The following is a 26,541-nucleotide window of genomic DNA, read 5'->3' on the forward strand; positions in this document are numbered from 1 at the left end:
TTTTTAAATGCAAGGTTACTTTTGTTAATAAGAATAAATCTTAAATGATTTACATTGTTCCTCATGTAGTATTGATTCGGTCATGTGGCTTTGAGAAGCACGTATGAAATACGGATTCTGCAAATAGATTATTTAATATTATGCATCTTAAACTGATCTATTTAATTTATATGGTTTGACCTGGAGCTACCCAACTAGTTTGTTGGCACCAGCGTATGTGTCCAGAGCGCCCCCCAGAGGAAGCAGAGGAGGGCTTCTGCAGATATAAGAAATAAAGCGTTTAAATACTTATCCATAAGACAGAGAAGGATGAAATTATGTCTACTGAACTACCTGCACTAAATGTTCCGCATTAGTGAGCATTTCCAGTAAGTTCCATTATAATACTTTAAGTTTACGTTTTTAGAATTTACTTATTGCTTTGCAATTGTTTTATTTATTTTTACTATTTTATTTTTTTATATTTCTATTTATATGCTTATTTGTTTTATCTACTTGAAAATCAGAAATGAGCTGAAATAACTGAATAAATAAAATAAATATTTTTTCATGTTTATATTTTAGTTAAAAAACTACATGATTCAAAATAACTACATGAAGAGAGTCTTGAAAACAGATTGGGATGTCAATAATAATTTTTTTGGGCAGGTTTTACAACAGGAAGTGTCATTACATTAAAAGTGATCCCTTTTTTAACATTTCACATGAAGTGAAATAGACAAAACTATGCATTAGGTCCTGGTAGAAAAATGTGTGTGCTGCCACCTAGTGATGAAGAAAAAAACACCTCAACAGAAGTGTCTTTTGAAACTGTAATGAAATCATTGGTCACAAACAAAACATTCGATTATTTCATTGTTTTATTAATCATTTTAAAGTTATTAAAGTTTAAAATCCATAAATAATTTCATATGATCAGTTAGCTATCAGTCAGCATTGAGGCATAGACATACTCCCTGCAGTACCCAGTGAGAAATGTGTTTGGTGGTGTAAAGATCAGCCTCAAACACCAGTCCAACACCCATAGCATTCCTCCTCATAGAGGTGGTGTAGACTGGAGTCCTCAAGGTGTTCTACAAAGTAAACCAAAAATACACATTGCTTAACAGATTACAAGTATTTCCAGGCAGATATTCCAAGACATCATGATAAAAAAAATATGAAGAATCTTGCCTGGAGTTTGAGGCGGCGTGCTTCAATGGGAATGATTTTCAGAATAGGTAGTTGAGACACTAAAACTCGGGGTTTGCTGCGCACCAGACAGCCTTTTTCAATGTCCCAGTCTGCCCCCTCCAGGTACAGGCCTGATACAAAACATCCTAACAGAGAAAAAAAAGAATGAGTTTTTAACCTGTGCATTGAGTCTCAGTGTCCTCATTTTTTATGTGAAGGGTGTGACATCCTCTCACCCTGTCCTGGTCTCTCTTTGACCTCAACCTCACTCCTGTAGTGTGTAACCTGTGTGTAAAGGGTGGAGTGATCCAGAGGCCAGCCGTTCTTCCTGCAGGTGGCCTGAACCAGTGCTGTGAGGTATGATTCTGGGATATGCAAGCCTGACAGCCACATCACACAGGGCTCTCCCTCATCCACCTACATAGATGATAAACAATGACAAACAACATGCATTTGTTTTTATTTAGTTGGTTTGTTAGTTCGTAGCCCACTTGATAAGTTTAATTAGAAGCTCATTTACAGGACCTGACCTGAAAAACAGACAACTGTTGTTCATCCAAGTGCACAAATTGACTACAGTTCAAATGTCTAGTCAGTTAAAGCAATTATTAATTTGTAACCAAACTATTTCAAATAAATTCTATTTTCTAAAATTTTTTCTAATCATAGAATCCTAAAAAATATTCCTAATATTTCCACAAAATATTAATATCAGCATATTAGAGTGATTTCTGAAAGATCATGTGACACTGAAGAGACAAATAAATTCCATTTTAAATTACAATAATATTTCACCATTTTATTGTATTTTTCATCAGACAACAGCACTGTTGAGACACAAAAAAGAAAAAAATAATAAAAAGCCTCACCAACCCAAACAAAATAGTAGTGTCTCTCAGACATTTCAAATAATCTGGCAATTAATTGGTCTGTCACTACTATAGACTGCTCTATCCTATGAAACTTTTTGTTATCTGCTATCCTATTATTTTAAACAAAAGGACAGTAAGTAACAAATAGCTAAGAGATATTATATGGTCTTATATGGTGTGATTTTTGATTCTCACCCATGAGCTGTACTGTTCATGCCGCCTCTTGAAATGGATCATCCAGTTTCCCAGAGACTTTAGAGTATCTGGTGCCAGTTTCCTCCAGATAACAGGAATCTGCCCATTAAACAGAGCTCTCGCCACTTCATCTAACTCGCTGCTCATTCCAACCTCACCAGCCAGGGCCTTTAGACAGAAATCACACACACACACACACACACACACACACACACACACACACACACACACACACACACACACACACACACACACACACACTGTGAGACCTGCCAATTTTAATGCACCATAAACAGTTGTATTAATTGTAAGCTGAAACAGTTTTTTTCTGTCTCTTTGTCTTAACGTCACTTACTCGCTGGAGCTCAGCCAGAGAACGGCTCATCCTGAGGGTGAGTTTGTTAAAGCGTTCCAGCTCTTGTAGCAGCACTACAGACGTTGGAGAGATCTCCAGCCCCAACTTCTTGCGAATCACGTCCAGGTCAAATACTTCAGGTAGTTTGGTCTGAATGTCCCGTGCCACCTGGCTGATGTACTCATCTCTACTAATGCCGCCGCCAGAGTCACCTGAAGATTTTTTATATGCCAGCAAATATATTTATAACATTTAGAAAACAACTGTTATTAACTGATTTGTAAATATTTACATATCATTTATATTTATATATTTAAATGTGTATATTGTTAATTTGCATGCACAATGAGCATAGCGATACATATTTTAGTATTGTAAAGCAACATAAACTAGGTACCTGTCTGTGGTTGTAGCTCAATAAGATGAATCCATATGTCCCTGGCAGCCTGTGTGTAGTATCCGATCTCAGCATTAGGGTGCAAACCAAACACCTCTGCTGTGTTAGCAAGAGGCAGCGACTCTATCTCATCTGTAAAATGTGGGGAGTTTGAGTGTCTGTCAAATTCAAACCAGCGTTTCTGAAGCTAGATTGTAGGAAGCAACATACCAACATAAACCTGCTTGGGTCCATCTGGTGGGATCATGTAGTCCACATCTTTGTTGTGAAAGAAGTGGAAGGGCTGGAAGGTGTCGAAGATGAAGTCGCCAAGATACTCATCCATGTAAACTGTAAGGATCCTGCGATCAAAGCTATCAATAGCTCTGCCACCATACATCACCTGAGACAAACAAGACAAAATACAATTTATTTCACAAATGTTCCTAGTTTCAGAGATTTAAAAATGTTATTTGTTTGTGTGACGGCAGAAGCCATCAAAAATATTTCAGTTGAAAACCTTGCCTTATTTTTTCATTAAACCATGAACATTTTTTTAGGATTCTTTGTTCAATGGAAAGTTCAAAAGAATAGCACTTATTTTGAATAATACAAATGGCTTTTTTCTTTATTATTATCATCATTCCTGCTTTTTAAATGACACGATCAATGCAAATGTGATTTTTACCTCGCCAATTAGGTATTTGAGACTTCCCCATGGTATCATGGCATCTCCTTGAGTGTGAGCTTTGGTCAAGTAGGTGTCCAAAATTTCCATACACACCTAAGACAATGAAACAACATAAATGAAAAACAATAAAAATGTTCTTAAACTAACCTTTAAACGACATAAACATTTCAAGGATCTAGAGCAGACTTACCAGGAAGTCAGACTCATTGAAATCATAAGGGACGTTCCAGCCTATCTTGCCATACTTGCGTCTTTCCTGAACCACAGCATGGAAGAAGGCCAGCACATAAACCAGACTGCGAAAGGCTGGATGAGGACAGGTCATCACCTTATCATTAGGTATCTTAAAATAAGTCGCTCTCATGTTCAGCTTCAGTCCATTTGGAGGTTCAGTCACAACCTGAAGGTGACAAATGAGTTAACATGGAAATGGATATTCACACATTAAATGTGTCCTCACCTTGAAGGATTTCTGCAGGATGCCGATGGGAAAGTCTTTAATGGGCTCAGTGGTGAGCCACAGGCGGAAATCTGGATGGGGTTTAGTGATTCTTTCCAGTGCTTTCTCTAGATCCTTCAGCCATTTCACTAACAGGTGACAGTTTTGCAGCATCAGCCACTGGCCTCGTGCCACTGCGGTCTCCAGCAGTTGCAATGCAACCTGAAACACAAATATCATATTTGTACCTTTTTACTGATTGTTGTGTAGAGTTTAAGGGTAGACTTGCCAAATATATATGTTATCCTATTACTGGTGGTCAATGAGCCACTGACTGCAGCGCACTATGCTGGTGTCAGATATCAATAACTATTACATACAGACCTGTAGCATATGGATCTGACTTTGTGGGAATGGATATTTACCTTCTCCTGCCCCTGCCCCATGGCAAGAAATTTAAGTCTGTTGGCCCCAAAGCCAGAGCGTTTAGCTAACTTCATCAGATCACTGGCTGGTTCTGAGCCTGGACTCAGAATAAACACAATTGGAGAGTTTGGAGAGCTCTGGTCAAAGATGGCTTCAAAACTGATCACAGGGGGCTGCACGTATCTGAGTGACACAGTAAAGAAGTGAGAAAGACAAAGTTAGCACTTATTCTCCTAAGTTACACTGTTTCTAATTGTCGTTCATAAAAAGCTTGGATGTTTAGATGTTTGTGATACATGAACATTACGGCTTAAAATAATATGAATATACTACATGACTTTTTGCCCTAGTTTTTATTACAGCTTGCAGTCTATAAGTCAGAACAAGTCTGCAAATTTAACAGATTATACTAAGTCAAGGACTAGTCAAGGATATAAACAAAATGTTTGATATTTTAAACCATATTTAGAATACATTATTTTTATTTGTTATGCATGTTTCTGTACAAATTAGTATGATTTCCAGTTTTCCTCTATATTCCTCTAACAGTTTTACAAGTCGACAAAAAGTTATAAATATTGTGAAGCGCATTCCACCCTTTAGTCCTTCATTTCCCTCATTTTCCCTAGTTTTTTTTATAGCGCCTTTCCAAACTAGCAAAAAAAAAAATATCTAAATTACAGTTCACAGACCAAGAGAGGAAAAGTATTATCTATAAACATAACAAATATAATCTTACAAGCTCTTAAGGGTTTGCTATGAATTATTGAATTTCTGTTTCATTACTTCTCTCCCATGGTAAGCGTGACGTAATCACTGACAGCACGATAGACTCGGTCCAGCCTGAAGCAGCGCATCAGCAGAAGCTTTTGGAAGGGAGTGAGGTTGTCCTTGTACTTCATAGGGAAAGAAGCCTGCTCTGGAGCATCCAAATCGTACCACTGCAGCAGAAATAGAAAGACAACACATATCAGACTCCATAAGTGGATAGTATGTCACTGTGGGTTCTTCAAGCAAATGTTTGATCATTTCTGTGACTCACTATCTTCCATTCCTCAGGATTCTTTTCTATATCATCTGCTAAAGTACCAAATTCATTAGGAAAGAGTTCCATAAGGCGAACTATATCCTCCCAGCCTTGATCAGGCAACCAGTCGCACAGCTTCTTACGTTTGCTCTTTTCCAAAGAGAGGTTACCTGGAGAGAGAAGGAAGATAATAGTTTAGTTGTTTTAGTTTTATTTTGTAATAGAGGGACAGAAGTCTTCCTGAAGCTTCTACCTTTGAGGAAGAACTCTAGTTCATCCTGGGGGGCTCGGCCCTCTCCCTGCTCAATCTTAATTGTCATGTTAAAGGAGAAGAGAAGTTTGTGTCTTTCAAACAGACCTGAACAACACAGAAAAAAAGAAGTTTAGTTTAAATCCACTGAAGAAAAAACTGATTTCATTTAATCTTTTTCATGTCAACACTAGCTGCTAATGTTCATGGACTATAAAAGATCTTAATCAAATGGTATGCTCCTTAGCAGTAAATTACAGTAAATACCAAAAAGGTTTTTAAAAATTTCAATACAATTTGTCATCAGAATCCATTAAAAGAGTTTGACAAGCTCACCAGTACAGCCATAGTTATAGACATTCTGTGTAAGTGTATCCATGATGTTCTTCAGTCTAGTGGGAAGAATTGCATTGGGCATAGACTTGGACAGTGAGAGGTCAAACACCTCTAAAAAGGAAGCAAGTGAATACTGGTACATGGTGTTGACCAGAGCCATCTCAGCCAGCACAAAGAACAAGACAGCTCCTCGCTTGGCAGCCGGACGGTAGCCGTCTCTCAGTGTTTCAATGTCATTTGCTGTCTTTTCTGCCAGCTTCAGTTTTTCGAACACCTTTTGAAATCACATAATAATTGTTGATCATCTATGAATCAGCATGTAAACTGCCATTCAAAGGTTTGAAGAATCTAATGAATTTTATATGGGTACAAAAAAAGAGTCGCTGTTCTTCAACGCTGTTCTTTTGAAATATCTATTTATGAAAGAATCTTAAAAAAATGTATAAGCGGAAAAATATTAGGCAGTGCAATTTTTTTCTAAATCATTTCTGAAAGACTGTGTAGCACTGAAGACTGGAGCAGTGGCTGCTGAAATTCAACTTTGCCATCACAGTAATAATTAAATTTTTTAATTAAACATTTGCCAAAGACAGTAAAGCAATTTTTTGTAATTTTGTCGCTGTATGTTTGATCAAATACAGTCATGTGAAAAAATTAGGACACCCTTTGAAAGCATGTGGTTTTATTGTAACATTTTTAATAAATGGTTATTTCATCTCAGTTTCAACAATACAGAGAGATTAAAGTAATCAAACTAAACAATGAAAACTGAAGAAAAGTCTTTTCAAGATCTTCTGTACATGTCATTCTACAAAAATGCCTATTCTAACTGAGGAAAAAGATAGGACACCCTCACATGTATTCCCTCTTAAATTGGCTCAGATCTCACACAGGTACATCACACCAGGTGCACATAATTAGTAGATTGTTACTCTGCATGTTGAATGAGGCTTGCCCTATTTAAACCTCAGACATTTAGTTTGGTGTGCTCCTGACTGTTGAAGTGAGAGTGAGCACCATGGTGAGAGCAAAAGAGCTGTCAGAGGACTTCAGAAAAAAGATTGTAGCAGCCTATGAGACTGGGAAGGGATTTAAAAAGATCTCAAAAGATTTTGAAATCAGCCATTCCACTGTCCGGAAGATAGTCTACAAGTGGAGGGCTTTCAAAACAACTGCCAACATGCCCAGGACTGGTCGCCCCAGCAAGTTCACCCCAAGAGCAGACCGCAAGATGCTAAAAGAGGTCTCCAAAAACCCTAAAGTGTCATCTCGAGAACTACAGCAGGCTCTGGTTACTGTTGATGTAGAAGTACATGCCTCTACAATCAGAAAGAGACTGTACAAGTTTAACTTGCATGGGAGGTGTGCAAGGAGGAAACCTTTGGTTTCCAACAGAAACATCAAGGCCAGACTGACATTTGCCAGAGATAAAGTTGACAAAGACCAGGACTTCTGGAATAATGTTCTTTGGACAGATGAGTCCAAAATTGAATTATTTGGACACAAGAGCAGAGGACATGTTTGGCGTAAACCAAACACAGCATTCCAAGAAAAGAACCTCATACCAACTGTGAAGCATGGAGGTGGAAGTGTCATGGTTTGGGGCTGCTTTGCTGCAGCAGGACCTGGTCAGCTCACCATCATAGAATCCCCCATGAATTCTACTGTGTATCAGAAGGTGCTTGAAGAACATGTGAGACCATCAGTTAGAAAATTAAAGCTGAAGCGGAACTGGACCATGCAACATGACAATGACCCAAAACATACTAGTAAATCAACCAAAGATTGGCTGAAAAAGAAGAAATGGAGAGTCCTGGAATGGCCAAGTCAAAGTCCAGATTTGAATCCCATTGAGATGCTGTGGGGTGACTTGAAAAGGGCTGTCTGTGCAAGAAACCCCTCAAACATCTCACAGCTGAAAAAGTTCTGCATTGAGGAGTGGGGTAAAATTTCCTCAGACCGATGTCGGAGACTGGTAGATGGCTACAAGAACCGTCTCACTGCCGTTATTTCAGCCAAAGGAGGTAACACTCGCTATTAGGGGCAAGGGTGTCCTAGCTTTTTCCTCAGTTAGAATAGGCATTTTTGTAGAATGGCATTTACAGAAGATCTTGAAAAGACTTTTCTTCAGTTTTCATTGTTTAGTTTGATTACTTTAATCTCTCTGTATTGTTGAAACTGAGATGAAATAACCATTTATTAAAAATGTTACAATAAAACCACATGCTTTCAAATGGTGTCCTAATTTTTTCACATGAAAAAATTGTCTCTGTAATAAATATTTATGAAATAATTAATTGGCCATTATGCAGGTGTTTGGTGTGGTGTGCAATAAACTTACCTCACTGGCTTTAGTCTTAGTTTCTTCCAGAGTCTGTATGAGCTCTACATTATCTAGCATGTTTCCTGTGGAGGTGGCCAGCTCTCTCAACAGCGAGTCTTCAAGGTCTTTCAGCAAGCGTTTGTTCTCACTAGTCTCTTGAATAAGCCGTTCTCTCTGCTCTTCCTTGTCCTTCTGCTCAAATCCCACAATAACACTCAGCAGCTGGTCTTCCAGGCCCTTTAGGGTTACTAAAAAACAGCATTAACAGAAAGATTAAATGAAAAGCTGTCAAGTTCCAGACTGAAATGCATGTTCACATCTAAGTCAGGAAAAATGCACCTTGATTCCTAAAAACTAGGTGATTTTTTAAAACTGTTACCAAATTGATAAAAATGAGCACTAGACACACTTGTGATCAATTCTATGTGTTGTATATTTCCTTTTGCATGAAGACCTGGTGTCAAATGGTTTGCTAAATAGTTCTCACCTGTGTAATTGATAACCATGGCCTTCCCAAATACAGCGGGAGAGAACTTGGGGTTTGCAAGTTTGGTATTGAGGTAAAGTTTAAAGTTGGGATCATAGTCAACTTCCTTATCACCAAGTACGACAACCTGACGTCCCTCTGGCCCTTTTACATTCTTCTCAAGGACGTTGTCGATAACTGGATCAATATATTCATCCACATCTTGGAAAAGAAAGGGGAAACCATACTTAATGGCCAACTCCAGCCCCTTCAGGAAGTCTGGATCATTGAATGATGAGATCTGAAAATCGAAGGTTTATTATAAAAATCAATACTGATTACAGATAAACAAAGCAGACTTGATACAAGTGATACAATGAAGTAAAACCTTCAGATTGCTCTTCTCTTCCTTTTTTTTGACCCAGTTCAGGGCTTGCTGCTGGGGGTCAATGCATAAGGGGAACCGGCTTGATCTGGTCGTCAGGATGCCATTCTGCACTGAAAGTTCATCTGGAGGAAGACCTTCAGATCCCCATCTAAGAGAATGCATTATCATCAACAAATACACAATTGACATCCATTCTTATTGCATGCATCCATCACTTGCTGACTCACCTGCTGATCTCCACCTCATCAGTGAGCAGGTTTTCTATCCGGAAAGGCTGGCTCAGAGGAATGCCCCTCTCCATGACGTCTGCCTGCCACACCTCATATACCATTTCATTGCGAAAATCCCAGCTAAATGCTCCCTCGTAACTGAGGAAGGCAGCACAGAGCAGACAGTCTCCTAGAAGACGCACTCGCCTCTGCTGCAGCTCCTCCAGATCTTCCGTCCAACTACATGCAGATAGAAATACAGTACATGACTAATGACTAAAATGTCATTTAGCTTGAAGAGAATAATAATTTAATCCATGATGTAAGGAATCTGTTCTTCTATGAGTTATTTGCATTTAGGCTTTCTAAAAGGATTCTAATGAGTGGGCTGACCGCTTATTCTCTGAACCCAGGCCTGAGATCAGTTTATCAGCAGCAATGAGTCTTCTCTCCATGACCTCAGCCTCCTCCTGAAGAAGTTGCTTTTCTGTCATGGCTGCCTCATATTTGTCTCCAAGAGTTCCAAGCTCTTTCTGGATGGCACTGAGCTCACTCTGGATTCGCTCCAGCTCACGTTTGCTCTGGAAGAAATTCCTCTCCAGACGAGCTACCTTTAATAGCAATTTTGTGATTTAATTTCAGCTAAATGAGTTGTAATAAACGTTACCCAACTGAAATCATGTATTTATAATATCAGTTATATAAGCATATCAGACCTTCTCTCTCTTGGGTTTGATGTCTCTGGCCACGTCACAATAACCCATGACTGCCTCCACGAACCTTAGCATGCCAGAACCAGCTTTACTGATGGCTTGCATCTCCTCCAAACTGGTGTTGAGGTTCCTTAGGTAGGCTGGTTATATGGCGAGGAGAATGTAATACAACAGATTATCAGAATTACGTTAGGTAGGCTTACGTTAAAGAGTTAAACACCTCCTAATGCAGGATCACAGAGTAGCATCAAGAAGATGAATACATCGATATTGGTGTACCTTTGACAGTCTTGACTTGACTGGCAGTGATTGAGTCACAGTCCATTTCCATAAGCGAACGCAGGAAGTTGGCCTCTGAAATCATCCCCTTGGCTGTCTTCCAGCTGATCTCTTTATAGCCTCGTATAACTAGGATGCACTCACACACAACCTGCACCTGTTTGGGTGGCTTGGCAAATGATCTACCATACCACAAACAAAAGTGTGGAGTTGAGAATGAGCATAGAACCATACATGCAAATCATGTAAACCAGAAAAATATATATTTTTTTTAATTCACAATGAAAAAAATAGTCCTGCATATGATTCATAAGATAATAAGAATATTTTGTTTTTATTTAGTGTTTAAATCTATAAGCACAGTTAGCCACCTGATTTCTGTGACATCAGATTTATCCAGGTCTTGCAGGGCGAGGCGAGCAGCTTCTAAAGCAGGAAGAGCCTCAGCTAGAGAGCTCTCAGCATCCTTCTTCTCCACCACTATCACCTTATTCTGTTCCTCTATCTCTTTAGCCTTCTCCTCTGCCAGGGCTTTCTTTTCCTCCGCTGAAAGAGACAGAGTTTAAAATCTATTTCTGACTCGATGTAAATCACCCATAGTGCTTATATGTGATGTTGTACTAACCAACAGCAGTATTAGAGCAGATCTCTTCTAGAAGGATCTCACAGGCTGAAGTCTTCTCTGCCAACACCACTTTTTGCTCAGCTAGCTTGGTGTTGAGCTCTGCTAGCTGTCCGCTTGCCTCCTTCAGCTTATCCAACCCTCCTTCTAGACGTCTATATTGTGCTGGAAAGTGCATTCAGATTAGTGTTATTTTAGTATTCTTATATAATATTATAGTCCTTATTAATTTTGAAAAATTGTGTTATTCATTTTTATTAGTTTCAACTTAGTTGCCACAGCAACATTTCTTATACTCCTGTTTTATTTTGGCTTTAATTAACAATAACAATGCTGATACAGACGCAGTATGATATTTCAAAATCACAGACAAATGTTCCCAAACAGCTAAAGAGAAATTTGTTCTTACCCAGAATGTATTTATCCTTATCCTCCAGCAGGTTGGAGTAAGTGCTAATGAAGTCCAGGTAGTTTTTTGGGGTTACGTAGTTGCTGCGACGGAGAGTCTGCTGGAATAGTTTACTATACTCACCTACAGAGGTGTGCACCATGCACACGTGAGCAATCACTGCTTCTGAATGACTATCTGGGATCATTGGATTTTCACCTGGAATGAGACATGATACTTGAACTAGCATGAATAAGTTGCATTATTGTTGGCTGGTGAAAAATAATGATCATATCTTGCATGTAACTGCATTAAATTCTCAAAACAAACCTAAGAAGGACTTGGCTACTGCGTGTAGGGCCTGAAGGGGCCATGGAGAAAACCAGTCAATGCTTGTATTATTAACCAGTCCTGATGCACAAAAACACACAAAAATGAAAAAACAAAGAACATATGAAAGATAAAAGTAAGACCTACATTTTTATACACTGATTACACACCTGGGAAATTCCTGCAACGTGTTCTGAGAGTATCTCCTACAGGTGACATGGCCAGCACTATGTGCAAGTTGGTGGCACTTTTATTGACAAAGTATTGCCAAACACTCTCTTTTGAAGGACCAGAGCCATTTTTCACAGCCTCATCTCGCAGTTGGTTTAGGACTGATTCCTTCTCGTCATCAGGGAACAGTGCTGGAACCATCCCTGACAACACACAGTGGTTGCTGTTAGCATTTCATTTTAATACAATCCATTAAACTGTGACATTTGTTCATGTTTGCATCCAAAATAATTTAAAGTAAACACAGTCATTAAACTTCATTAAGTCAATTATTTTAAATACCTGAAGTAAGCATGTTGTTGATGAGCTCCAGAAAACCTTCCTCAGCCACATGAGCATCAGTGAACAAGAAGACCATTTTCTTATTCTCTATACCCAATTTAAGGTACAGAGTTTTTAGATCCTCACGGAAGTTAGTTTCTGAGTATCCTCTACTAAGCACAATTTCAAACACCTATAAACAAACACATTACCAAATTAGAACAAAAAGTGGAAAGTGGAAAAAATAAAAAAAAAAAAAATTTAAAAAAATAGACTGAGCTGATGAATTACCTCATAACCTGCAGTGAAGGCAGCAAGCTTTGTAAGAGACTGTTTTCCTGAACCACCTACGCCTACGAGCAATGCATGACTACGGTCCATTCTGATGATGCGGTGAATGATGGTCAGGTGTTCCAGAGCATCATCAAAAAGCACCAAGTTCATTCTGGTCTTATTTTCATTATATTCCTCCAGGATTTCCTTCAAGGGTCAAAGAAACAAAGTGTTAACCAACAACTAAAGCTTTCCCAAGTTTGTGTGTTTTAAGATATGTGACCTCGGACCACAAAACAAGTCATACGGGTCAATTTCAGTAAATTGACATTTACACATAATAAAAAACTGAATAACTGTATGGCTTGATGCATGGCTTATATTATGACAATATTTGGTTGAGATACAACTGTTTGAAAATCTGAAATCTGAGGCTGCAAAAAAATCCAAATATTGAGAAAATTGCTTTTAAAGTTGAAGTCCTTAGCAATATCTTCATGAAACATGATCTTATCTTAATATCCTTTATATATGAATGTTGGTATAAATGTGTAAATAAAACATGACGGCATCTATGCACCTGGAACAGAGCTTTGGACGCGTCATAGTCGAGTACATCTTCATAAACTCTTGGCTCAGACTTGAGAGCCGTTCTGTAATCTCCAAACAGAACAGGGTCTCTCATAGCTGAATCAAGGTCTGATCTAAAGTGCTCTTCAATCAGATTCTTTATATGCCCCTGGACCTGTAGAGAGCAAAATTGTGGCATGACACAATAATTGTGTAGTTAAAAATGAAGAGAATTACAGGTTTTTGTAACATGCTACTTTTAAAAATAATTATTTAAAGATATTTTCTATAAATATTACAGATAAATTTATATATAGTATTTATATAAGTTATTACGTTATTATGAGTTACAGGAAGCAAGCATACCATAATTTTGTCAGTCTGATTGATAAGTCTGTCATGGAAGACTCTTAAGCATTCATTTCTCCACACACGGACAAACTGGGTGACTGTATGGAACCTGATCCAGGAGTTAACACAAGCTTATTATTAAAAAAAAAAAAACATGTCACAAACTGGTCATAAAAGACACTACATAGTGTTGAACAGTGAAGCACAGGGTGTTATATAGGGTGTTAAATGGTATAGAGCAGAGGTTCCCCACCTATTTGAGCATAACATTCAAAGAGAATTTCAGTTTACATCTTTATTGTGTTTTTATTAGCGTCTTCAATATATTAATAATATTACAATTAATTAAATAAGATTTATAATAACAACAATAACAAAATATATACAAATTCTTAAATCAATAAGGATTTTCAAGACAAGCAAAAATTATTTTCTTGTTTACAGCAGAACCAAGTCAAAATTAAGCAGGTTTGTACTTGAAACAAGCAAAATAATTTGCCAATGGGGTAAAGCAAAATAATCTTGTTTTCTGTTTTAAATAGGATAACTCCATTGGCAGATTATTTTGCTTGTTCTAAGCAAAAAATCACTTAATTTTAACTTGTTTTTTTGACAAGTCAAAAGACTTTCCTTGAAAAGTCTTCTTGATGTAAGAATTTTTGGATATTTTGGCTGGACACAAAACAAAAAATATTGGCTTGAAAAGCTTTTTTCAGTTTCATGCTAAAAAAACCCATTATTTTTTATTTGAATTATGAAACTCTACCTTTCAGGATTAGTCAACGTCAAGCCATGGTAGACTCTGGAGAGATCTCGCAAGTTAAAGATATAGTGAAACTTGGAAGGTGTTGGTGGTAGATCCTTGATTATGGTTTTGTACAACTCCAGAGTACAGAAGGTTAACTTGTCACAGATGTTTTGAATGCTTTCCTCAAAGGGCTAAAAATACAATAGTAAAGATTCAGGATTAAAATCTTTCATTGCATTACTAAAACAAGGATCCAAGTTGCAATATATTATTGCAATAATATAGTATATGACTGTGTTGGCATAGGCCTAAAATACACAGATAGAGGCTTTTATATGAATTTATGACAGCAATTGCCATTTGTTCTGATATTGGAAGCTGAATTACTTATCACACCTTGGTGTGTCCTTTAAGAATAGAAGAGTAAATGAGATGCAGGGACTCCTCCTGAGGGAAGGGTATGTTGAACACACTAAAAAGAGAGATGAATCGAGGGTCCACTTCATTCCTACCACCCCCAGCCTTTCCCATGGCTGCGATGAAGCCCAAGTCCTTTATGAGTTTATAGTTAAGTTCCTTTCCTCTGTCATACATGCCTCCCCTGTCCAACAGCAGCTTTAGAAGAGCTATAGGCTGCTGAGTGCCATATTCATCCACCTGAAATCAAACAAATGTGAATCCATGATGAGCATTGAGGATTATAGTTCAGTTACTGATATGACATATGGTATAAATCAGTTCTTACCCTTGGCATGTTGAGGTCATCCATAAACACAAGGAGCCTTTTGCCCATTGGAGGACCATACGTGTCTTTTGTTCTCTTTTCAACACTTGCTTCCAGAGTCCTCTGCAGGTCCATAGATGTTGTTCTCGATGAGAAGTTGATGATCATCATTATCTGGGAAAAGGTGAACCTTGTTATCCTGTGTGTTAATGTCAACTGGAGTAAACACATTTTTATTTTTTAAACAGCTTATGTGAATGTAACAGCAATGAACTTACAGTTGTATCTGTATTAAGATTACTCAGGAAGTTCTGGATGGTGGCAGTTTTAGAGGTGCCAGACTCACCAACCAGTACTACTGGCCTTTTCACCTTCACCATCTGTTCCAACAGCCAATTAGCACGAGTGGTGTCCACTGTGGGGACTGATAGAGAGTAATGGATAAAGCAAAACATAACTGAATTAAAACAAATACACTACCAGTCAAATGTTTGGAATTGTTGCAATTGTTTTTAATAATTTTAAAAGAAGTCACTGATGTATTTGTTGAAAATACTTGCCATAACAGAAATAAATTACACTTAAAATATATTAGAGAACAGTTATTTTAAGTTGCAATTATTTTTACTGTATTTTGGTGAAATACTACATTTAGTGTTTAAAAACATGAAAAAAGTATTATTTTCACCATAAGTGTAGATTAGTAGAGAGAAGGAGTTTAGAGAAACACAAAGAAGAGAATTAAGCGGCTTTACCAAGGATGTCAATGAATTTCATATCAGGGTTATGAATGTATTTTGAGACCATGGAGCTCCAGGGAACCCACTTCCTTTGGGTGCCATCATAATGAAAATCATAGAGAGTCGGCATGTAAACTGCAAAATAAATAGAGAGATTAAAAATAATAAAGAATTACACGATCAGAATACACTATTAAAACGTTATAAAATTATGCATACAGTTTTAGGTGTGGTAAGAAACACTTATATTTAAGCATGGCAAAAAAATAAAATTTTGGACCCTGCTGCCACCTCACCTGGAATCTGTCCAGGGCCAGCAAGCACCTTTTCATCGTGAACACTGTTCAGAGAGGACAACTTTTTTATGAACTCATCAAACTTCTGTCTGCCTTTGTCTAGAAGAGTAGCCCCAAGTGAACAGTACAGTGCCTCTAGAAAAAAACACTCCAGCTCCTCAGAAATGAAGTCCTCATTCTCCAGTAGAGAATCCAGCATCACAGTCAACTGCATGACCTAAAGGAAAAAAGAAGATTGTGCTACGTGCTATAAAGATCCCTTACACTGTAGCGCTTTTCAGGTCTCCACTAACTTACTCACCATGTTTAAATCTGTCTGTGGGATCACGGTCTTCAGTTTCTCTGTCTGTTTACCATCAACTATACCATCCACTATCATATCAATAGCACTCGGTACATACTTTTCAAACAATCTGCGCAGATTTGTCTGTTCCTGTTGACACAGCAAAGCCACATTGAAAATATAATCTTAATTATCACTAATAAATAAAAAATACAGCTCTAGGCCTTCATGCTTGAAAAAATGCCAGTGATAATTTTAAGACTAAGGACAGCGTATAAATAGTCTTACTTTGAGGACTCTGCTGTTGACCCATTTTTCCCAGTAGGGAGCATAGCGAAGGTTTTTGGGGTCCACAAACACCATTCCACAACGAGAAACAGTAGCAGGGGAGGCATACTGCAGATCTCCAACCTAAAACACATCAGATATAATTGCAAGCATACAACAGTTACATTGAGATACGTACTTAAAGGGTTTACATGACACCTCAAAGAGCAGAGCACAGTGGCTCTGTAGACGAATTCGTTCTCCATTAGCCAGTGTGAGAAGCTTGTTATCATCCATAACTGAATTCATGTTCTCCACCCATAGAGCATCCACATCACCATCGAACAGGATATACCTTTGAAGCCAAGCCAGGTTTATGGTAGAATTCTGTTTAGTTACATGCCTTTGATTTAAAATAGACATACTGTAGATTAATTATTTATTATAAGCCTTGACTTCACCTTCTTTCTTTTTTGTCTGTGGGTTTATTAATGTCACGGAATATGTTAGATAGTATCCCATCAGTCCAATCTCGGGTGACGGGATCCAGGATTCCATACAACTCAATAACACTCATAGCTTTAGGGTTCAGGCTGTACATTTTGGTCAGCAGGCCCAACCTAAAGAAAGTGTAACAGTTATGTATACTTGCCAGAGAGAACAATGTAGCAGAATTTCTAGACAGTCTGTATACATACTATACATATATTTATATATGTTATTTATGAATTGCTATTGACAGACCTGGTCTGTGATTGGCAGAGTGTGTTGATCACCACAGATTTCCCTCCTCCTGTCGGTCCAACCACCATGGTTGTGTGTCTGGTCATCATGGTCTCATACATTTGCACCACTTTGTCCACCTACATTCATAATTCATTAATCAGTGCACTTAATGATTACAATCCATTGAAAATTTGTTTTAAAGGGAAGAATGACCTGGTTGGGCAACACAATATATTTATTCTCCTGCAAGGTGCCCTCTACGGCATCATTAAAGCTGGGGTAACGCACACGTGGGCAGTCAAGCCCAGGGAACAGATCTGAGATAAGGCCCAAAAACAGAGGAACGTCCTCAAATACAAACTTGGGCAGGTTCATATCTCGAAGAGCCCTCATTAAAACAACATCCTAGTGGGAGTAAAGAAAGGAAGAAAAAAGAGAAAGAAAACAGGGGTAAATCTGTGACTGCAGTTCGCTGAGGTGGGTTAGAGGAGGAGAGGATGATGCAGAGACGAATACCTCACTGAGATCAGGTGAACCTCTCTTCAGCTCCCCTGCCATTACTAACACTGACTTCAGTGCCCTAAGCCCAAAGTCATAGTGTGACTGTTTAGACAGCTGCTCCCGTGCTAGTTTGTACAGCACTGTCATCTTCTTTGCCAAAACCTGCAATTATGAAATTAAATTTCTGTTTGTCTGTTTATACATAGTGAAAACAGCTGAGGTCTGAGGATCATTGTTCAATGTTCATGCACATGTTTTCGATTTTTAGAAATTCCATAATTTATTCTTTATTCATATTTATTGTGATTAGTAATGCGTTTTGAGGTCCTACTGACACCATCTTATGAAATGAATCTTGTATAATTATTTTCCAGTATAAATGTCTAACTGCTTTTCTATTGCTGTATTTCAACACAAAAAAGTAAACACTTAAAAGTAAACGCTTATACATATTAATATTTTAAAGTGACAGTTCACCCTAAATTTGAAATTCTGAATTTTTCTCCCTTATGTCATTGAAAAGCCATAAGACATATTTTTAATAAAACCTTTTTGAAGCATTCAAAGTTCCACCTGTATAGATCTGCTACGGGTTATTTGCTATGCTGTTTGTGCAGCAGCATTATGTTATGTTGTCATAACAGAACTTCATTTGTGTTTTGAGGATGAACAAAAGACCTATGGTTTGGAGTAACATGTGGGGTGAGTAAATCATGACTGAATATTCTACTTCCTTTAAAGCTCAGCTCTCATTTTCACAAAGGATGAGTCCTCACCTTTGCCAAGAGGAAGCCTTCAGAGAAGAGCATAATTTCACAGATCTGCTGCAGGTCAGGCACAATGACTACCACTGGTCTAAATAAAGCTTTCACTGACTCTGGAAGTTCTGTGCGGCCAGCATAACCAGGGTTCATCGTGATGAAGATCCCTATACGGCTATCAAGGCTGATTTCTTGACCTTCAAACTAACAACATTAAAACACAAGACACACAGAGCATGAAATAAGTACAATTATCTTTCAGTATTTGACAATAAGATTGGCTCAGGATTTAATAAACTCACATGAAACCTCTTGAGGTGCAGCATTAGAGCGTTTCGGATGGTTTGAATCTGAGAGGAGATGACTGACAGCACTGAGGCGTCAATGCGGTTAAACTCATCAAAACAGCCCCAGGCTCCACACTGTGCTAAACCAGAGAGGATTTTCCCAACAGCCTAGAGGATAAGAAATCAAATTCTAATTTAATAACATGCATTTAAATATTCAGTAAGTGACATTAAAGACTTCTATTCTAAAACAAAAGATTTATATCTCAAAGGAATACCATTCTTTTAAACTTACTATTCATTAAAGAATTCAGGAAAACAGTCACTGCTTCTGCAAGAATGCAAAGCACCACATCTCTTACCATGTAGTCCATGCCCTCTCCACAGTTGGTGACCACGCACAAAAGTCCCAAAGCTTTAGCCAGATCTTTAGTGGATTCAGTTTTCCCCGTACCTGCAGGACCAGCTGGTGCTCCACCCAGGAACATAGACAAGGCCTGACAATACATGATACATTGTATTAATAAGACATGTACATACAAACCAAGCCATTTAGAGTCAGACAACTGTGTTGTCAGAGTACCTGAGTAAGTGTGAGATAGATACGGTCAGTTAGGGGAGTAATGACCAGCCGGCCATTCAGCCCCATGTACTCATAGCCGTAGGAGAACTGAGCACTGCACTGCCGCACAAACAGCTCATCGGGCTCTTTAACCCAGTAGAATCTCAACTGACTCTCCCATTCAAACTCACGGGCATCTGTGATACTGCACACATAAAAAGTGCGTTTTAGAAACAAAACAGAAACCAATTCTAAGTGACTTACACACGACTGTAAAAGTATTTGTATCTTACCTATCTCTAACAAAAGTGTCCACAATGTCCCTAGCATGGACATCAATAATGAGCACAGTGTTGATTTTCCGTCTGTCGTTCTTCTTTAAGGGTTGTGTGATGCGCCTCACTAGGTCATCAATCTGCTTGTGCATTTTCTTTGCATACTGTTTCAATGCCTGTTTTTCTCCTTGACTCATCCTTTTGAAGACATCTTCCACCTCCCAGGTCCACCACACCTGGTTTGCTGCCAGGACCACCATTCCCTGGTAGTCAAGCATCCAGTCCACCCTGGTGGGTAAGTAGAAGACAGCATTATAAAATTTACACAAATTATTTCAGTCGGACAGCAAGCAAGTAAGTTCACTCTGAATTTTTTTATTGATAGCACTGGCTCATGATGGTCTACTGCATGTCTTCACCTAGACTTTCGGTGACTGTAGAAGTAAATAGCTTCTTTGGTGATGAGTCTGTTGGTTCTCCTCATCTCCAGCAGGACTCCAGTCATCCAGTCCTCCACACGGCCCTCTGCAGGTACAGGCTGTCTGAGCTCCATCACCTCCCCCTCGGCAGAAACCATTGCACTTGCTACCATCTCTCCATTCATTCCAGTATCAAAACGCAAAGCTGCTATGTTGTCATACATCTGTGGATGAGGAAAAACAAGATGATTGTTTCATTTATGGTCTGTTGTGCAGCTGTTAATTTTTTATTGTTTTATTGTATGTGAAATGGGTCAAACACATAGTTTAACCTTTTATATATAACTGGTCAAATTGTACTTGTTCTATCCTTGTGGTTCACATTATTGGACAATTTACTTATGTAAACTAAGGTTGACTATGAATAGTACAACAGTAATGATAGGGGTAACTTGATTTCTTTTGCGTTCTGCAGCACTAATGCCACTAGGAAGTCTGTAATTTTACCTTCAAGATTGAGTCATTTTTGTTAAAAATTATTGGTACAAACAATTAGAAAAATCAAATGCATAGGGATCATTCCCAATGAGATCAACAACCTGCATTAAAACAGTTAAGGTGAATATTTTAATCACATAGTGGTAATTTTCTTTAGTACACAAAAGTACCTTGATCATGTGCTCCTGCACACAAGTAGGCTCACTGCTGCCCAGAATACTGAGCAGCTCATCGTCAGAAATGAAGAAAAAACGTGGGAAAGCATTTCGCTTGGAATCAAGATAATCATTAAGACTCTTTTGACATCTCTCCAAACCATTGCTTAGGTTCTGCAGATCGGCCAGACGATTTGGAACCAGACAGCATCTCTTAATGCCAGCGTCCTTCACTGTGTCAGTCATTATCTGGTGGTATTTAACAGAGGAGAGGGAATTTACATTCCATTCAAAAAAAGGTTACATATTTGTTATTGGTGCAGAACCTTACCTTTTTGAACATTTTGTCAATATTGTCAAATTTTTTGGCTTCCTCAGGTAGCTGAGAGCGAATGTCACCTCCAATGAAAATGCTTTCCAGGTACATCCATTTTTGCTGTACTAACATCCATACCTACACATTTCAGAATAAAGATAAAAAAATATGAACGTGAGCAGTTTAAATTCAAGACATTGTTGGCAGTGATTGTTTCCACTGACCTCAATAATTTCACTGATGAGTGATAGATTCTTCTCCCACTGCTGTACAGTGGCCAGGAAGGGACCAACATAGTGGCTGCCTGCCATGCTCTGCAGGTTCATGGCATCATCATCCAGGCGCTGAAGGATGTCATCCACAGCACCAAGAATAAAACCATGCTCCTGTGTGCCTTTTAAAAACCGCTGCACACTAAACTTCATAGTTTCCCAAGTTGCCTCCACTTCTTTAACTCCCTGTAAAAAGGAGTTAAAAGCATACTCTGTAATCTCTCCTCATTTATATTTATTTACCCTCAAGTTGTTCCAATAATATGTGCTTTTCTTACTTATATAGAGCATTGGAGAAGATATTTAGAAGAATGTTGATAAGCAGACAGTTTCAGTTCCCACTGACTAATATTGCTCGAAGAAAGATAATTTTTTTTTTTGATTATCAACATTTTATGTTCCAAAGAAGAAAAGAATGCATGAGTTTGAAATGACTTGAGGATAAACAACAACAAAATATTTAGGTGAAATATCAATTTAACACTTGTGTTGAATTTCAAACCATTGCTATAATAAGTCCAATTTCATTATTAATGAGGTTTCTAACCTTCTCAATGCCAAGCTCCTTCACGGCTGAGGTGACGATTTCACTGATGACGTTGCCGTATTTGTGCAGCTCCATTGAGAACATGTTCTCCAGAGTAAAGGTGTTTGGGTTCATCTCAAAGCTGGTGCCTGTCCTCTCCATTAGATCCTTCCAGTGCCTGCAGACATCAAGGGAGCATTGAGTCTCATAATGCATATACATATAGCAAGTACTTTTATTTAGGTTAAGCTAACTTTTTTGAATATCCCTTAGCTGAATCATTGTAAAATAAAAAATTTTAAGCATTTGCCTGTCTCGGAGAGCCTCATTTTTTAGGTCTAAGAGGAGAGGGATTGACTCTTTAAATTCCTTCATGCGGCCCTCCAGGAAGAAAGATACAGGTAGAGCTCTCACATCCTTTGGCAGCTTCCGCAAGCTTTTGATAAGTCCCTCTATACCTTCCTGCAGGAGCTTTATGTCCAGATTCACCCAAAGGGTCTGTGACCACTCTGCCTTAGCCTCCTGATGAATATACACACACTGGTATCACAACTCCTCAGATCATAAGTCAAAGTTTATATAATGAATTGTCATTCTAACCTTCTGTTTCTTATAAATCTCATAGATCTGTCTGAGCCCCTTCATCTCCTTTTGTACATTGAGAAGTTCTGGGTACATAGTGATGGGTAGGTTGAACAATTTCTCAGCTTTAGCCAGTTCCTGACGGCTTGCCTCTACCCTATCCAGATCCGTTTCATAGGTAGCCATGATCTTCAATCCTATAAGAGTAGAAAAACAAAAGTTATGCAATACTAGATTGGTAAGATATGAAAAACAAAAGCCATCAAGATAGTACTCTTGCCTTTCTCTAGATCATCTCCCACAGCTCCAGGTCCATGCATGTTGAAGCTCTCTGCGAATATGGAGAGCTCCTGTTTATACTCCTCAGTCTGGTTTAGAGTGATCTGATTGGAACATTGAAATTGGAACATTTAGAAATCAAAGATCAAATACGTTGCTTCTTGAAAAATAATTTAAATTGATTAATAAGTAGCCGGTACTACCTCTGCAAAAGTCTTTTTTACTTTTGCCAGGCTGCGGTCAACCCATCTAGACTCTTTAAAAAGTTCACTCCACAAAATAAAAATGTTTGCAGACAGCTGCACCTCCTCCTCTGTAGTCTTGAATTGCAGAGAATCAAATTTATAATTTTAATATAAATTATTTTTTTTCTTTTTCTATTTTTTTTTTACAGCTTTCTATTTCACAATTTTTTTTTGTTAAACTGTACATTCATTAAAGAAAATTATATCAGTGTTCCACAAAAAAAGTTTATGTATTTTTTATTAAAAATGTAGCCTTTGTGAGCATAAGCATGAGAATTAACAAAATAAAGTTTTTTGATAAACTTAAGTTTACTCACCTCCACATTGTACATGCTCAGAGTCCTGTATCTCTCTTGAATATCATGGATTTTCATCTCCACTGAGAGAGACATATCTCTAATGTCTGTGATTGTGCCCAGAACAAATTTCAGGTCTTCCAAGGTGTTGGGGCTCCTCTTCAAATTATCTGACAATTTCTGTTTACAGCCGAATAATTGATTAAAAACAGTCGCAATCTTAACATTTCACTTGCACAATTCTTAGATGACACATTTAAAACAGTGATACATTTGTCCTCACCAACAGCTCATTGCGCAGGTTGAAAAGCTCCTCTCTGGCAGAGTCATTGAGCAGTCTGCCCAGAGAAGTGACCCATGCTTGAGCATTCTCCTGCACGGCACGGGCCAGTGGCTCAAGGTTCAGTCTGATTATGTGTTCATGCTTTACCAAGGGTTGCTTTGACACCTCATTGCTGACCCTGACATAAAACTGAAACTTCTCATCATACATCACACATGAGGGTTTCTTGGCTGCAAACTTCTCCATGACAATAGCCTTGTCGAGTTTCCAGAGAGACCGATAGCTCATCCACGTCTTGAGGTAGGCACTGATTCCATTAAGGAGACGCTGCGTTGTCTGGGAGACGGCTGTGGCTTGCTCATTTATCTGTGGAAGCTGGCACACTTCACTGTAAAAAGTGAAGATGAACGGTTTGTCTTCACTATCCACATGCTGTGGAGGGCACTGAATGCAACTGCCATGCATCCAGCGAACAAACAGCTAAAAAATTACAAACAGGGAAAAAAGTGACCAAATATTAGTACATTGCAATAAATATGTACTACATACAGTACATGAAAATATTTGTTTTCTATCAACAGAGTATACAGTGCTGCAGAGATGATGCATTTTTATAGACCAAAACCCAGAAATGAGTATTTCTAATTCAAGCTCTTTTTTTAAAAAAAAGAGAGTTGTTGGAACTTCTGTTTACTTAAAAATTCATAAATCTTGAGTTTATTTGTGAAGATTATCATGATGAAGCAACACAGTGTTGAACATAGCTTTTTTTTCAATGGAAAAATACTGTTTTAGCATCAAAGCTACATTTTCTATCTAAATGTAGTTCATTGTCAACATACCCTGGTGCTCTCCACGCAGTCACCGACACATTGTCTAATAAGTCTGTACACCTCACTGCTCTTAGGAAGCAAAGCAATCTCAGGTGCAGCTAGGATGGTGTCGATTTGGAAGAGTGGAGTAGTGCCCATCAGTGCCATGTTAAAAGCTTGAATATTGCTGAAAGAAAATTGTACTAGTAAATGTAAAAGAGCATGATACTATCTAGGTAAATGTATCTGAGAAAACAGTCCAAATAAACCTACTGATGCACCATCTTGCTAAGTGAATCGAAGATCTTGCGCTCCCAATAAGCGTAGAACTGAGCCATGCGTTTGGATTTGCCAGTGCTGGTCCCCATAATCAGACTCTCTATCTTGGTGAGGAGTGGACTGATAGCGGCATATTTATTTACAAGAAGGTTCACTGCCTTTGCCCTTTCACACTCAATAAAGTCACAGAACTCCTTAATTCCTGAAACAACATACAGATAACACATCGCCACTTTATACCTGATGTGTCTGCTTATATGTGGTATTTTGAATGACTATAACACTCTTAACCTGGTAGGTATCCATTTTTATCTGCCACTGGGAATTTGAAAAGGTTTGCAGATTCAATGGATTTAAGTTTATCGTCAATGTCTCGTTCATTCTTCTGAATTTGGTTCACAAGGGATTCGAATTTTGAAGTTGCCTGGTTTCCACGTTGGATGAATTGTGGTATACCTGTAAAACAAGTATAAAGTTCTGTTCACACCAAGAATGATAACTATAAAGATAATGTTATTAGTGTTAACACCAGCAAATGATAGAATTTGTTTATTCTTTATTATTTAGAACTTTCAGAACTACAAAAACTAGCAACTACAAGCATTACTATGGGATAAGCAAAAATAACTGGTATCCCCTGTGTAACTTACCCAGAAAATTCCAGTTGATTCTTCTGCATCCAAAGCTTAGCACTCGCCTCAGTTCCTGTACCTGATCAGTCATTAGGGAGAACTCGGCATCATTTAGATTATCCATCAGAGAATGGTAACGGTTTACTAACTTCTTCAGTCCTTGAATGTGCCTGCATGCAAAACAAAATAAAGAACAAAACAATTCAAGAAATATTTCAAGGAGAAATGTCACAACATTTTTCAGGGAAAAGTTAGTGTGACTACCTCAGAAACTTGTCTTCCTGCAGAGCAACATTGTGTGCCTCACTTGGTATTAAGATGCCTAAGTGATCCAGATACTTGGTCTCAGATATAATCTCTTGTAGTTCAGGGGCAAAATTGACGTAGTAGCATACATCTTTTTCCACAACTTGCTCTGACCCCTGAACAGCCTGCAATCACAGCCATATTCACACATAATAACATTAATGTCATGGCAAACCAGATTTTTATATGAATGTTAGTTTTGAGGCAAAGGGGAACATAGTAATTGAGACATTTGTCTAGATATTTTAATATTGTAATGGCCATTAAAAAATGTCACTGCCTTTTTTTCACAGCTGACAGACAGCTTTTCATGTCACTGCAACGTACAGTATTAAGCTGTCTGGAGTCTACACAGACAGCTCCAGCACTGTTGACCATGATCAGCACGCTTCTCTTCATCAGAAGGGACAGAGTCTGATTAGTGTCTGCTTTCCATTTTTTAAACAGCTCCTCTTCATATTCCTTCATATGCATAGCCACGTTTAAGAATTTGGATCCCACCTGCAAAATCAAAAAAAAGAGTCAGGACATTTTCATATATACAAGTCGGGGGTGTTAATTTCAAAATGAACTCCTTATGAACACAAATTTATAGTAAATCACTCATAAATCACTCTAAAAACAAACGCTTTACTTAAGCAAAACAAGGACTTACTGCTTTGCCCTCTTCACTGTCTATCATCTCACGTGCCTCCTTAAAACGTCTAAGGGGGTACTTCATGCGATCTAGCAGGAAACGCTCCCAAATAATGGCTCCTGCCACAGGAGGATTATTTTTATTAAGAGGTGGGTTATCTTTGAGCTTCACAAATAGGTCATTTAGAAGGTCCATCTAGGAAACAACAATAACAAAGAGGACGCATGAAAATAGCAAGAATTGCAATCTCTGTATCACCATGTCAACATTTTAATCAAACTTTAAAACAA

At 38.2% G+C, this 26,541-nt stretch overlaps 1 protein-coding gene across 1 annotated transcript in view; it reads right to left on the minus strand.

Annotated features, from left to right (window-relative positions):
- Nucleotides 1-852: 852 nt before the first annotated feature.
- The window catches only part of dnah10 (dynein axonemal heavy chain 10), a 29,459-nt gene continuing 3,770 nt past the window's right edge, over nt 853-26,541 (minus strand). Inside the window, exons 13-79 of the mRNA XM_043240765.1 lie at nt 26,270-26,446; nt 25,942-26,115; nt 25,573-25,739; nt 25,327-25,478; nt 24,968-25,132; nt 24,671-24,878; nt 24,428-24,584; nt 23,586-24,065; nt 23,324-23,482; nt 22,965-23,081; nt 22,763-22,865; nt 22,501-22,679; nt 22,211-22,422; nt 21,922-22,078; nt 21,327-21,560; nt 21,118-21,240; nt 20,802-21,035; nt 20,134-20,357; nt 19,733-20,002; nt 19,461-19,644; nt 19,240-19,374; nt 18,893-19,045; nt 18,606-18,794; nt 17,845-17,991; nt 17,542-17,733; nt 17,347-17,465; nt 17,064-17,222; nt 16,822-16,957; nt 16,624-16,746; nt 16,354-16,485; nt 16,053-16,269; nt 15,772-15,891; nt 15,295-15,440; nt 15,038-15,190; nt 14,689-14,949; nt 14,311-14,483; nt 13,560-13,653; nt 13,204-13,368; nt 12,642-12,830; nt 12,372-12,543; nt 12,029-12,232; nt 11,859-11,939; nt 11,550-11,747; nt 11,144-11,305; nt 10,890-11,064; nt 10,519-10,700; nt 10,243-10,379; nt 9,920-10,137; nt 9,545-9,766; nt 9,318-9,465; nt 8,951-9,230; nt 8,482-8,711; nt 6,141-6,414; nt 5,808-5,912; nt 5,570-5,724; nt 5,314-5,468; nt 4,527-4,710; nt 4,123-4,323; nt 3,853-4,062; nt 3,660-3,755; nt 3,203-3,374; nt 2,993-3,124; nt 2,596-2,807; nt 2,241-2,408; nt 1,410-1,590; nt 1,174-1,319; nt 853-1,073 (exon numbers count right to left, since the gene is read on the minus strand). Of these exons, the coding sequence (XP_043096700.1) occupies nt 927-1,073; nt 1,174-1,319; nt 1,410-1,590; nt 2,241-2,408; nt 2,596-2,807; nt 2,993-3,124; nt 3,203-3,374; nt 3,660-3,755; nt 3,853-4,062; nt 4,123-4,323; nt 4,527-4,710; nt 5,314-5,468; nt 5,570-5,724; nt 5,808-5,912; nt 6,141-6,414; nt 8,482-8,711; nt 8,951-9,230; nt 9,318-9,465; nt 9,545-9,766; nt 9,920-10,137; nt 10,243-10,379; nt 10,519-10,700; nt 10,890-11,064; nt 11,144-11,305; nt 11,550-11,747; nt 11,859-11,939; nt 12,029-12,232; nt 12,372-12,543; nt 12,642-12,830; nt 13,204-13,368; nt 13,560-13,653; nt 14,311-14,483; nt 14,689-14,949; nt 15,038-15,190; nt 15,295-15,440; nt 15,772-15,891; nt 16,053-16,269; nt 16,354-16,485; nt 16,624-16,746; nt 16,822-16,957; nt 17,064-17,222; nt 17,347-17,465; nt 17,542-17,733; nt 17,845-17,991; nt 18,606-18,794; nt 18,893-19,045; nt 19,240-19,374; nt 19,461-19,644; nt 19,733-20,002; nt 20,134-20,357; nt 20,802-21,035; nt 21,118-21,240; nt 21,327-21,560; nt 21,922-22,078; nt 22,211-22,422; nt 22,501-22,679; nt 22,763-22,865; nt 22,965-23,081; nt 23,324-23,482; nt 23,586-24,065; nt 24,428-24,584; nt 24,671-24,878; nt 24,968-25,132; nt 25,327-25,478; nt 25,573-25,739; nt 25,942-26,115; nt 26,270-26,446 (11,826 nt within the window). The 3' untranslated portion in view covers nt 853-926. The remainder of the gene's footprint in view (nt 1,074-1,173; nt 1,320-1,409; nt 1,591-2,240; nt 2,409-2,595; nt 2,808-2,992; nt 3,125-3,202; nt 3,375-3,659; nt 3,756-3,852; nt 4,063-4,122; nt 4,324-4,526; nt 4,711-5,313; nt 5,469-5,569; nt 5,725-5,807; nt 5,913-6,140; nt 6,415-8,481; nt 8,712-8,950; nt 9,231-9,317; nt 9,466-9,544; nt 9,767-9,919; nt 10,138-10,242; nt 10,380-10,518; nt 10,701-10,889; nt 11,065-11,143; nt 11,306-11,549; nt 11,748-11,858; nt 11,940-12,028; nt 12,233-12,371; nt 12,544-12,641; nt 12,831-13,203; nt 13,369-13,559; nt 13,654-14,310; nt 14,484-14,688; nt 14,950-15,037; nt 15,191-15,294; nt 15,441-15,771; nt 15,892-16,052; nt 16,270-16,353; nt 16,486-16,623; nt 16,747-16,821; nt 16,958-17,063; nt 17,223-17,346; nt 17,466-17,541; nt 17,734-17,844; nt 17,992-18,605; nt 18,795-18,892; nt 19,046-19,239; nt 19,375-19,460; nt 19,645-19,732; nt 20,003-20,133; nt 20,358-20,801; nt 21,036-21,117; nt 21,241-21,326; nt 21,561-21,921; nt 22,079-22,210; nt 22,423-22,500; nt 22,680-22,762; nt 22,866-22,964; nt 23,082-23,323; nt 23,483-23,585; nt 24,066-24,427; nt 24,585-24,670; nt 24,879-24,967; nt 25,133-25,326; nt 25,479-25,572; nt 25,740-25,941; nt 26,116-26,269; nt 26,447-26,541) is intronic.

The sequence above is a fragment of the Puntigrus tetrazona genome, chromosome 5 (genome assembly GCF_018831695.1).
Source record: "Puntigrus tetrazona isolate hp1 chromosome 5, ASM1883169v1, whole genome shotgun sequence".
Lineage (NCBI taxonomy): Eukaryota > Metazoa > Chordata > Actinopteri > Cypriniformes > Cyprinidae > Puntigrus > Puntigrus tetrazona.